The sequence below is a fragment of the Lolium rigidum genome, chromosome 3, assembly GCF_022539505.1.
Source record: "Lolium rigidum isolate FL_2022 chromosome 3, APGP_CSIRO_Lrig_0.1, whole genome shotgun sequence".
In the NCBI taxonomy this organism is placed as follows: domain Eukaryota; kingdom Viridiplantae; phylum Streptophyta; class Magnoliopsida; order Poales; family Poaceae; genus Lolium; species Lolium rigidum.
The window spans coordinates 77,246,656-77,259,822 of record NC_061510.1 but is presented as its reverse complement, the minus strand read 5'-3'; the positions used below and the strand labels follow the sequence as shown (position 1 = coordinate 77,259,822).

The window sequence follows — 13,167 nt, the reverse complement described above, 5'->3', positions numbered from 1 at the left end:
TCCAGCAGAACTCGGACTCATTGGTCGAAAAGATGAAAGATAGATCATGAGGGCTTGATGCGCTGACATCGGCTTATTAAGTTTTGACCAAGTTCGCGATCACCCCGTGGTCGAAGGGATGAAGGACGGATTATGAGAAACCGATGCGTTGCCATCGGCTCATTGAGAATCGGCTTAAAAGAAATCGGCAAAATCAAATTGGGGAAACTTCTTCATTAATGAACAGGATTTTCTTACAAAGAAAGAGCCGATTGCTCAAAGAAGGAAGAACAAAAGAAGGGTCTGTTGACCAATCTACTACTACTAGGCCTACACTAGTAGATCCTAGTCTACGGGCCATCGATGCCCTCGTCGTCATCCTCGGAGCTCTCATCGGCACTGCTGCCGATGGGCTCCTCGTCGCTGCTCCCGTAGCCCTCTACGGGAGCTTCATCCTCCTCTTCATCATCGCTGTCGTCGTCGTCCCACCACATGCGGAGGCGTTTCGCCGGCGGGTAGCCCTCGAGGGAGTCGTCGTCATCGTCTTCCTCTTCCTCTTCTTCAGAGGAGGGGCAGCCGTCCCGGGGGAACAGGTCATCCTCGCTTTCCGATTCCAGCTCCCCGTCGGCGAGGAACTGGAGATCTTCATCCCCGCTGGTCAAGGACTGGTCGTCCTCGGACCAGATGGAGGAAGCGTGGTCTTCCTGGTCCCATTCTTCTGGTGCGCGGATGTCCTCCGGCGTCTCGCGGGAGGAGGAAGACCCATAGGAGAGACCGGAAGAGGAAGAGGAGGAAGAAGACATGGTGGCGCAGGAGGGTTTCTTGGGTGCTAATGCGAGGAGGATTAAGGAGAAGCAAACTGTTTGGAACAGTTAAATAAAAGGGGATATGGTGGAGATTCAATGCCACAGCAGTTTCCGAGGAAGTGGTGCCCAACAGGAAAAAAAAAATTCGCAGGCCACGCGGAGAAGTGGAAGAGGCAAGGCATCGTGATGAAGGATACTGCAGCGGTTCTCGCTCTGCCACGACATGACCCGACGAAAGAAAGTGTAATGATTTTGGAAATGTCATTTCCAAAACCAGGGGGGCATGTGTTATCACCAGAATTTGACCAGATCAGAGGTGGGCCGCGATCAAGATGGGCTTGAAGATTATATACGGAAGAAATACGTGAATCGGCCTTATATGCAAAGTTTGGGCTAGTTTGCCCTTGTATCTGTAACATAGTAGATTACGTGTCGGTTAGTTAGAGTTTGCCTCGTGCACGGTTGGGATTATTCCCACGTTAGAAAGTCTACGGACTATAAATATGTATCTAGGGTTTATGAAATAAACAACAACCAACGTTCAACACAAATCAATCTCGGCGCATCGCCAACTCCTTCGTCTCGAGGGTTTCTCCTGGTAAGCACCATGCTGCCTAGATCGCATCTTGCGATCTAGGCAGCACAAGCTTATTACGTTGTTCATGCGTTGCTCGTACTCGAAGCCTTTTGATGGCGAGCAACGTAGTTATCTTAGATGTGTTAGGGTTAGCATTGTTCTTCGTATCATATGCTGTCGTAGTGCAACCCTTATACATCTAGCCGCCCTTAAACCTATCTTAGGTGTAGGGGCGGCACCCCGCTTGATCATTGTTTAGTAGATCCGATCCGTTACGGTTGCTCCTTGTTCTTCAAGGATTAGTTTAATATCTCGCAATAGTTAGGCCTTACAAAGGGTTGGAGGATCCAGCGGCGCGTAGGGTGTCGTTTGCTAGTCCTAGACAGGATGTTCCGGGGATCAACCTCGTGTTGGTTTTTAGGCCTTGTCTAGGACCGGCTCACGATCACCGTGCGTGGCCGCGAGGCCCAATCGTGAGTAGGATGATCCGATTATGCGGTGAAAACCCTAAATCGTCGTAGATCGCTTTAGCTTTACCTTGATCAAGCAGGACCACCATATATTCGTACACCTGGTACGAATCATGGGTGGATCGGCTCTTGGAGCCGATTCACACAGGATAACCTGAGAGCCGATCGAGGCTCGTATTTAATGTTTACGTGTATGCCATGCAGGAAACTAAGCGAGGCATCATCCAACACCTTCCTGACCAGGTATAGGTCAGGTGGCACGCCCTTGCATCAGCATCGGACTTGTGCGCAGAAGGCTTTGCGGGCCGTCGCTCGGAGGGACCAGGGCCAGCCGCAGCCCTGAGTTGTTCCCGGCTCTATGGTGTTGCCCGTCGCTACCCGCCGGTGGGTTTCTGACCGCAACAGACCGGCGAAGAAGCGTCGTGGAAGGCCGGCTAACGTCGGCCACTTCCACGATGACGTAGGGCCAGAGCCCAAATCTCCATGGAGCAAAAAAAATTCTACGCCACCAAACAACGTGGCTTTTCTGGCCCATGGCCCGTCTTGGGCGCGAGGGGGATTCTTCCCACTGCGCCAGTGGTGCAGGAAATAGGTGCAGCCTACCAAACGCGCCCTAGGGCGCAATTGGCAAGTGGCAACCTTTTTTCCGGTAGCACGCCCTAGATGTCTTGATGGTGTAGAAGGGCAAAAAGAAAACCATGGGTGCGTTTGGCAGCTGGAGACCCTTTGGCTCGCATGTGTCTCAAAGTTTTTGGGCCGTTTGGTTTCCTAGGCTCCTCTGCGTTGTTGCACCGCACGGTTTTTAAAGCACCTCCGCGACAGGTCTGAGAGGAACACCCAGTTTGACAGTTTTTCCAGGGAAATGCCTGGGTGAGACGAAAATCGACAACGCCGTTCGCGTGGGCGTTCGGCCTCGGCATGGTGAGAAAAGGCGAAATCCGAGCAGTGTTCCGCGACAAAGGTAGAGGTAACCTCCCTCTTCGGTTACCCTCTTCATTAGCCCCTCCCTAAATTTCCCTTTCCCCAATTTTCATACCAGCGATGGCTGCGGCGACCCAAATCTGGCATCGCGCATGTGACCCTGGCCGTGGTCTGGACGAGGAGCTCCTCCCTTCGGTCTCCGACGCCGGACCAGGGTCGTCGTTTGTAGCCGCGGTCGAGCCTGTGCACATCTTCTCTGACTTCCGGTTGTCTCCATCATCTGCCATGACAGAGGTAAGGGGAAACTCCTCTGCTCTATTGTAGTGTTAGATTCATGTTGGTAGAACTAGTTGGGTTTGACAAGACCGTTCGTAATGCATAGATCTTGTTTGAGTAGACCGACCAGCTCCAGCTTGTGCATCACGCCGCAACACTCATCATTTGCATACAAGTCTGGATCTTGATGGTGCACAAGAGAGCAGTTAGGCATGTTGCTTTTCCACCTGACATGTACAGTCCTATGTTACAACGAGATCAGGAGAGGATGGCCAACCTAAACTACATCTACAACTGCAACGATGTAGAGGCTATCCAGATGCTTCGGGTGAGAAGATCCCCTTTCTATGCACTTGTGAAAACGTTTAGGTATAGAGAACTACTGGTTGATAGCATCCACACCTCTATCGAAGAACTAGTCGCAATATTTCTTCATGCCGTGGGTCATAACCAGAAGTTCAGAGTCATCCATAACACATTCAGGTGATCCACGGAGACTATCTCTCGGTACTTCCAGCAGGTGACGTACGCAGTTGGGGAGCTCATAGGTGAAATGATCAAACCAACATCAATGAACAGACCACCCAAGATCAAGAACAGCTACCGAGATTAATGTCGCACAGCATTCTGCGGGAGGAAGCACTACACCAGCCAGAACGTGCTAGCAGTTGTGGATTTCGATATGAGGTTCACATACGTGCTTGCTGGCTGGGAGGGTTCAGCTCATGATATGCATGCCGACATGGTATTCTAACTCCCTTCAGGAAAACAAGGTACCACCTCAACGAGTTTACTCCAAGGAACCGACCTCAGAATGCGAAAGGGTTGTTCAATCTGAGACACTCAATCCTTAGAGTCACCATTGAGATGGCCTTTGCTGCATTGAAAAACAGGTTCAAGGTCCTTGACTAGAAATCGTTCCACACTTTTGACACTCAAGTAAAGTTGGTCCTTGCTTGCTACATTCTTCACAACTGGATCCTAGGTTGGTCGAGGATGACTTCTTCCAAATGGTCGTCACTTTTGATGAAGTTGAGACCGGCCATGACGTGGAGGCAAGCGACAATGAAGCCTGGAAGGAGAAGAGGCAAGAGCGGGAAGATGCAGTGTGGGAAGCCGGAGGCAACACCACCATTTGATAGGAGAAGAACAAGTGAAGAAGTGAATGAACAAATCAAGTGAAGAAGTGAAGAAGAAGAAGAACCCCCTTTGATCCCCTGTTTCTCCAACCCCAATTTGATCCCCGTATGTTGAACTACCCCGTGATGATAAACTGCCATTCGTAATAGCTATGGAGTATCGTTATGAACAACCATTTGTAGTAGCTACGGCTGATTTCGTGAACTGCCAGTTTCGAAAGTGTGCAACTGTGATGAACTGTGATTTCTGTGTGATGGGAGGTGATAGTATTGTAAGGCTACCCGTTGTAGAGAACATGTGACCTTATGCTTGCCTGGATGGTACCAGTGTAGTTTCATCTCCATCGAGATTTGGGTTTGGCTGCAGGCAAACAAACAAAAAGACCTTTTTAACCCAAACCATGCAACCTGACCTACCAAACAACAAGCTAATTATGGCATGTGGCTCGTTCCGAACGCGCATGTGCCCTCGCACCACTGCGCGCCAGTGAGCCCCAAATCGAGCCCAAGGTATGAAATGTGTCTCATATTCTTCGTTTGTTTCGCAACCCGGTCGCATTTCTCAAACAATTTTAACCATTTGTTTGATTGACTCTCTGATTAAGTTGAGTCTTACCACTTTGTTCACGTGGTGAGCTTACCTCACACCACCATATTTAAACATTTGAACTGAGTAATAGTGGCTAATTTAAACACTTGAACTGAGTAACGGTGGCCATCACTGGGAGTAGCATGCTCGCTGCCTTTCGCTGCGCCCGCCACGAGCACCTCCACCACCTTCTATCCTCATAAACAATGGAGATTTTTCGAGATACGAAATAATCCCCTCCTATCCCCATAAATATACTAGAAATAAACAAAGCCTGGCGCGAACAGAACTGAAGCACCAATGATAATTGCAACTAAACCGACCGTGGCCTACCTCTGGCTCGCTTTTGCACATTTCGAGCAAACGTGTGTACTGCAGCCATGAAGTCTTCAAGCATAATACATTGGCTTGTTGCATCGCAATCAGACCGTGGGGCAAAATGTATCTTATCCTTCCTCATACGACCACTCGGGGAATATGGTCGTCGCGTCTCTTTAACGTTCGGCCCTTCTTTTGTTTACGTCTAATAATTGATAAGATGTGCTCCTATTTGGACACAACCTGCTACTGCTTTCTTCACACGAAAAGACGGATTTTCAATTATTTCTTCCCACGTAACAGCAAGCATTCAGCAGTCAGCTTCCAACAGATTTGAGTCGTCATACTTGTAGCGCTTCGCCGTCAGATCATGGGGAAAGGGGGAAGAAGATAGCTCGCCAATCACGACACATCAAGCTACTGCCATAGTGGTCCAGCAACATCATATCCGAGGCCGAAATTTAGTTTGTCCGAGCATCTTGTCAAGGTTTTTGTTTAGTATACCTCCGTCCCAAAAGACAAAACGTTCTTGTGTGCTATTTTAGCCTACCAAAACCGAAAACTGCAAATGGAGGCCAAGCTACAAGTAACATCTTATATCTTGGGATAGAGGAGATAGTAAACTATACTCAGCCTGAAACATACAAGACGTCAACACCCAAATTTTGTCTGAATCAAACTACAAATAGGCCAATTGCTCAATTTAGAGAGCAGATAGCATATCGATTTCTTCTGTCGGGCCAGAACGGAAAGACCAATCACAATCCGAGGGGCCAAGCTTTGTCAGCAGAATCACTCAAAGCAACCATGTGTCCATGTAGCATGATATTACTTGCATAAATCGGGTGGAAGGAGTCAAGTCTATTGAGTTAATTGAAGCGAACTCAAAAGTTTCGGCTGATCAACGAATATGACAAGGATACGACACAATGGTGGATTCTACCAAAACTAGACAGTTCTACAGCACATGACATGGTTGACAGTTGCAAGATGGCCACATTCCACCTTGGACACTTTCAATACTACGCAAGCCACCAAAGAACGAAACATAGAACATTCTTCATCTTGACACTTCAAAAGCAGCTTTGGAATCCTGTGACAGCAGACAATTGTATTAGCCCAACCAAGACAATTATTTGATTCTGCTATAGCGGATAAAATGGATTTAATGAACTAGCATGGATGGTGAGATATTGTCAGCATCCTGCTAGGACTGAGGATAATTCAGAGGATCCTTAGCCAAATTTGGGAGGAAAGAGGATAGGGTTCTACGCTAGGATTTTTACCTATTGTGAAAAAAAGTAAATAACAAGATAAAATTAGATTTTTTATCCATGGGCTCCAAACAGACTCGGGCTATACAAGCACGCGCTGACAGCGTTTACATCTCCTTAACGATGCTTAAGAGTAATGCAACAGATTAAAACAGAAAATTAGTTATCTGTAGCAAATCCAACATGGAAACAGTGCTCCTTCAGTCCTGGCCCTTGGAACTACATAACTCCATCCACGCACATCAGTGTTTTAAATTTTGTCCCTGTTTCTGGCCGAAACATTTCCATCAAAATCAGGGCCCCGACAGAGATTCAGGTCAGGTAAAGGAAGTTGAGATGGGCGAGAAAGCCAAGTATGAATTTCTATGAACATATGATAAGGGTGTGAACACAAATGGGGAAAGTACTGAATTGAACTAATGTATTTTTATCCCATCAAACTATTCCAAGCAGCTGAAGAAAATGTTGATCAAAATTGACTAAAGAGGTGATGAACTTCCTACACATATGCACTAACAACTAAGTTCTAACAACATGTTCACAAGCAAATTATAAACAATAAGTAGAAGACAAATATATATAACCTTTCAGCCAATCCAGCCCACAGGAATATAGTCTGATGTATTGCGCATCAGTTCAACTCTACTTCCATCACTAATTCCTCTGCCTACAAGCAAACAAAATCCAACAAATCAATATGAAATTTTAAAGAAAAGATAAACTTTTAAGAGAGCCCAAAGGTGCAATTGTGAGATCAGCCCACCACTCTACGTTTATATAACTGGAGAAAACTACTACCTTTGTACAATGTTACGAATGGGTAAAGGAAGATGTATCTACTGCCAAGTTCAAAGGGAACCACTCAAAACAGTAATACTCATTACCTTGTAGTGATGAATATATTCAAACTGGTTTAGCCGATTAGGGAAAATAAAGTTTTAATTCAAATGAGTATAAGTTAAAAGTAAATTCGAGTTGACCAAATATGACCAAATGAGAAATTTCAGTTCAAATGAGTACGAATAATTAGTTCTGAATAAATCTGGCCTTACGGACGTCAAAAGAAAGCAGTGTCTTTTTTCATATTGTAGAAATGAACTCATCACTAATAGCTGGACTCTTCATAAAAGCTTAATAGAACTATCTAGTTATAAGCTAGGGCAGATTGAATGACTACTACCAAGATTAATATAGATAAATAATATATTCTAGAAGAAAAGGAAAGTACTGAATGGAGGAACATGACTAGTTTTCGGCTTCCTACTGTACCAATCAAGTCACTGAGTACACATTTAAGAAGTTCGGATTTTAAGAAATTTCAACTGCTATGTAACTGAGCTAGAAACTACAACCGATACATACATATGAACACTTCCATAGCATACTCCATTCATTCGATCACGACCAGACAACAGAAGAGTCTAGTTATATACTTCTATTTTTGCACGGTTTTAGAAAAATGTCACTGGATGACCAACCTAACAAAGAAACAAGCATCACAATTTCTTTACTAGTATATAAAATGGGAGTTTGTAGTGGTTCGTTCACGTTTGTCATCTTGCTACGAACGTTTCTATAAATTCAAAAACTAACTAATGAAACAAAACAAAGCTCTTCCTTGCCAAACTAACTGAATCACCTCCTAAGAATAGAATATCTCTAACACACATACATGATACCACCTGTCACAAAGAAGCAACCCAAGGACACGGTGAGGTGAGCAGTCCGAACACGAACTTTAGGGCGCGAGCTGATCTAGATGGAACTCAGATAAGAGAGCAGACGCAGGGAGACAATGACAACAGCTTAATGTGATTGGTCATTCATTTTGATTCATAGCAAATCACAAGTATTTAGCTAGCATTTCTTAGCATCTAACCAATCCTTAAAGACGTTAACAATATTAGTATAGACACTAGTCACAAGTAAATGGATTGATTCTCAAAAGGGTTATTGAATTATATAATACCTATCCACTGTAGAGACGGAGTATTACCTGCAGTACAGAAATTTGTGTACGGATAAACCTGGCCATAATGTCCTATAGAAATTTTTCTGAACTGCATTGACTCAAGTTGGACCATGAAGGTATGGCCAATGATCGTAGACAGAAATATTGCATTGCTGTCCTCATCAAACCCTGCTATAGAAAAACGTTTTCTGGATACCAGTGGAGGGAGCTTGTCAAATTCGATAATGTCCTGACGCTCCCATCTGGCAACACTGTCAGAATTGCCCTTCCTCTCCCATATTTCAATGCCCACCTCTGTCCACATGGCAAAGCCAAGCCGGTGTTCCCGTGTCCGCAACCGCAAGATCTGAAAGTCGTCATTCTTCTCCCCATAGGGCGGTACAGCTGCTGGTCTGTCGATCACCACTAAGCTCTGCCTTTCAAAATCAAATTCAAGGATTTCACCCCCATTAAGCAACCAATAAAGTGCATTACCAACCAGGACGTTGGTACTCGCATCATGAATACCATGTTTAGTCGCTGCTGAGATGGAATTTCCCCATACCCCGGATTCTGAATCATAGAGATAGACCAATGCACGCTGGGGCTCACCAACCCTGCCGGTGCCTTGCACCAAGACCAGCTTAAAAGGCTGCAAACCGCGGCGACCGTGCACTTGGTCATGGTTTTCACCGGAAGCGCAGAGCAGCGCGGCGTTTCTGACATATCTTGCATACCTTTCGTCGAAGTCCGGTGGGAAGGCCACGCAGAGCTGGTGGCGTGTGATGGGATCCCACACGACGACCTCGAGACGCGTCTGATTGATGAGGAGGGCGAGGCCGTTGCGGCAGCCGACGAAGTCCCAGCGCTCGTAGCGGCTCTGCGGCAGGCAGAAGCGCGAGGGAGGGATGTGGTCCGGCGTAGGCAGCATGGGTTTGAAGGAGATCCCATCCACGCATCTGATGAAAAATCCAAGGAATGGGGCTTTGCGGTGGTGGGCGCAGAAGCGGCGGAAGAATTTGGGGTCGGAGACGAGGCGGCGCCAGCGCTTGGAGACGAGGGAGGCGCGGGGGAGTGACGACGGTAGCGGAGAGAGGCGGAGGAGGATCTCTAGGAGGAGATTTTCGTCCTCCAGCGGCGGCGTCGTCGCCGGCGATGTGGGGGAGGACAGGCGGCGGCGGCGGCTGTTCATCTAGTCTAAAATGTGCGTTTGAGACGGAAATTGGGTGTGCTGCTGCTGGAACGGAGAAGTTCACGGATTACAATACAACACTGTGAGTTCCGGGTCCCACAAAACGTTTCATCCCTGCCGTTCGTCTCGCGAGCCGCAGGGCGACAGACGAGCGGCAGGGTGACGCCTAGTTCCCTAGCCGCCAGTTCCATCCTCCCTTCTTCCCTCCCTCGCCACCACTAGGGCACAGCCCTGGGGTGTCGATGGCGGCGGGGCCTCTTCTCCTCCTCGTGTGGCGATGACGGCGAGGGCTGGCGCGGTCGGTGGGGACTCCGGGTTCGGTGCAGGACAGGATGGGCCAGTGGCTCGTCCATGGTGTGGGGTCTGCACAACTCCAGTAGGGTGGTGGCGTGCTGGTACTGGCTGGCACGGCCCATCGTTGGCGCGGCCATGGCCAAGGGATGTCAGCGGCGGGCCTAGATTTAGGTCTGGGGGACTAGGTTTGGGCCTCATCTGGGCTGCTTGGGTATGGGCCGGTCGGATGAGGGCGTTGCTTGCTAGGGTGCAGGCTTAGCTCCGCGCGTGTACAGGTTGGGGTGTCGGTGTCGACCTTATGTGATCCATGAGATGTAATAACTAGATATTTTTGAACTTCTTAATAAAGTGGCTATTTGCATCAATTGATGCAGAGGCCGGTGATATCCCCATTTTAGGAAAAAAAAATATCACTGTAAAACTGGTGGAATATGAAGCGGTAGATATTTTGGAGAGCTCTACAAGTGGTAATATAGAGTCAAGTTTACCATTTCTATTAGACTTCCGCTTATTATGCATAAATATATGTATTTAGTTTCACGTTGGAAATATATGCATGTTTTACTTGTTTAGGTTGGCGTTCGCTACCGTCGCTACTGTGGAAGCAACACACACGATTCACACATAATGGTTGGAAGTTGTCACTCTCGAAACAGCAACTTGCGTATTGTGACCTCTGCGATGGTACATGCATAGGCGGATAAGTAGACCGGCCAGTCACTAGAGTGGATCATAGACAATGGCGGACTCACAGGTGAGACGGACTACCCTTACACTGGTGTGAGAGGTTAGTCCCTCCCATATGTATCATAAGTAATTAAAGTTTTTTCAGAATGGCCCGCATCATTGCAGCTATTAGGCCGAGAAAGTATATATTATTATCTATTAAATGGGAGTATTAAGCCTCACAAAGCACACATGTTTGAACGGAGGGTGGGGGCATTGGCCCCCTGGGATCTATAGCTTAAGTACCAGTGTGATGAGGTGTCTCGCTGGGGCCAAGTGCTTCGATGGCCTCTCCTCGTGTTTGAGCACTGTCGAGCAGATGAGGACCACCAAGGAGATCTGAAGACTGCTAATGTGATGGGTCTTTCGTCTTCTCGTACGCCCCTCTTGCCAGTTTATTATGTTATCTTCGTTATATTTATTGTATATTATGTTTCCCCTAGTGTATCGTGTTCTCTTCGTTGTGTTCATCATATATTATAATGTCTGCATGTTGGCTGATATATGTTGCTTCCTACTCCCTCCCCTTCTCTTCCAAAATTGTTTATTCCCTTCATCCAAACACCTTATATGATATTATGACACCACTATTTAAAATCCAAGTTTAAAGTTTCAAAATTTTCCAAAAACCATTCCGGATGTTCACAAGATGTGTGTTTACAATTCCTATGATTTGCAAAACCAAATTTTAAATAACTCAGAGAAACAAAGAGGCAATCCAACATGAGTAGTGTCACAAAAAGATAAAAACACAAAATAACACTACTCACATTACAAAAAAAAATTCTATATGTGCATTAAGAATTTAGAGCTGGAAATTTTGGGGAATATAAAATCATATCTTGTGAACACCCACAAACTTTTTTTTCAATTTTTTGACACTTGCAAATTTTAATTTAAGAAATAGTATCATGATATCATATAAGGTGCGGTATCACTAGATATTTCTCCTATCACGTAAGGCTCACTATATTTCGATTTCAAACTTGGGATTTTTGAAAAGCTTAGAACAAGTTCTATCTAATAAAGACCATAAAACCCAAGAAGGAGCAAGAAAATAAATGTCAAAAGTGGGGAGAAGTTAAACCTCCCAAAATGAAGAATCGATAAAACCTCCAATCTCGAAAACACAATAAAAGATGCATACAAATTTCGTTTTTGATAAACTTGGGCTTGTTGAGAAGCTAGCAACAAGATCAAGAACAACATATAGATAAACAAAAAGAAGCAACAAGAATAGGGGATGCAAACTATGCAAATTATTGATCTCCCTAAGACGATACGATCAAGTTACCTAACCAAAAGCCCCTCTTAATAGTGTGGTCATCTATCCTATAACCCGGCCTACCAACAAACACCTTGAGACCAATAAAACGAAAACATAGCAAGGTCATACCTTTGCCTTGCGCATTCCACTTGATCTTGATGAGAACGCTTCAAGCTGCATCCAAGTCAGAATGCTTCACTTGATCATTGTTGCGCCTCCCTGTCGTTGTCGTGAGCGTCTCCGTCTCCACGTGCCCCACGCATGCCACCCGCATCGCACTGGAGACTCCCCCACCCCCCGTGTGAACGGATCCTGTTGGGGTGCGGCCGCCACCTGCGTCAGCGGAAACGACCAAGGAGAGCGGATTGGGGGTGGATCTTTTAGAGTTTTGGGTGCCATGGAGCCGCTCGCGCGAGCGGCATGGGAGTTTCGCCTTATTGTACTACTTCCATTTCGAAATGTATGCCTTTTTTTTAGAAGGAAAAAACTATTAATCACCCGAACGATGGACTCGTTCCATCGTCCGGGTTGGCGCCCCACCACTTTTCCTTTGACGCCCATACTTCCCCTTCTCAAAAAGCAACCAGGTTCATTTCATCGTCTACAATTGATCAAGTTGCCCACCCTACGGGTGTTCTCCGGTTCTACGCGCCGCGGTCGGTCTGACAGTTGGTGGTGAGCATGTCGGCGAGTGTCCCACCCTCCGGCCTCCACCTTCGCGAGTACCCAATGAGTCTGCTCCGGTTCCACGCGCCATCGACCGGTCCGGGTTTTTTTTTCGAAATGGGGCATAGCCCAGCCTCTGCATCAGATTGATGCACACGGCTTTCATTTATTTAAAGCAGTTGTAGTTCAAAAGTTTTACATCACTGATCACGGCAAGAAGTTTACGCGGCAGACCTCCACCTCCACCTCCACAAGTGTCACGCCGCTAGCCACCACCTCCACAAGCGCCTTGCCCCAAGGGGATTCGTCATGGCCTCCACAGGAACCTCTACCTCCGCGAGCACACTACCCCACAAGAACCTATCCCTTTGCCATGGCCTCCATCACTATGTGTCGTAGCCTATTGATGACGCGTGAAGCACACGTCCGTTGGGAACCCCAAGAGGAAGGTGTGATGCGTACAGCAGCAAGTTTTCCCTCAGTAAGAAACCAAGGTTATCGAACCAGTAGGAGATGAAGGCCACGTGAAGGTTGTTGGTGAAGGAGTGTAGTGCGGCGCAACATCAGGATTCCGGCGCCAACGTGGAACCTGCACAACACAATCAAAATACTTTGCCCCAACTTAACGGTGAGGTTGTGAATCTCACCGAGCTTGCTGTAAACAAAGGATTCAACGTATGGTGTGGAGAATGATGTTTGCTTGCAAAGAACAACGAGAGAAC

The 13,167-nt window shown here is 46.7% G+C and overlaps 1 protein-coding gene across 1 annotated transcript; it reads right to left on the bottom strand.

Moving 5' to 3' along the window:
* Positions 1-5,887: 5,887 nt before the first annotated feature.
* On the bottom strand, positions 5,888-9,492 carry LOC124695062. Its single transcript, XM_047227953.1, has 4 exons — positions 8,518-9,492; positions 8,346-8,409; positions 6,934-7,016; positions 5,888-6,168 (listed from the first exon to the last, which is right to left on the bottom strand). The coding sequence occupies exons 1-3, from the start codon at positions 9,490-9,492 to the stop codon at positions 6,937-6,939; spliced, it is 1,119 nt and encodes a 372-aa protein (XP_047083909.1). The 3' UTR covers positions 5,888-6,168; positions 6,934-6,936.
* Between the last annotated feature and the right edge of the window lie 3,675 nt (positions 9,493-13,167).

What these genes read in the sequence shown, in the direction of transcription:
- LOC124695062 (XM_047227953.1), bottom strand. Translation starts at nt 9,492, where the DNA reads ATGAACAGCCGCCGCCGCCGCCTGTCCTCCCCCACATCGCCGGCGACG. An exon ending in TTGACAAGCTCCCTCCACTG is followed by an intron (nt 8,410 to 8,517) that starts GTATCCAGAAAA and finishes GAGTCAATGCAG; the next exon opens with TTCAGAAAAATTTCTATAGG. An exon ending in CACAAATTTCTGTACTGCAG is followed by an intron (nt 7,017 to 8,345) that starts GTAATACTCCGT and finishes GTTTGCTTGTAG; the next exon opens with GCAGAGGAATTAGTGATGGA.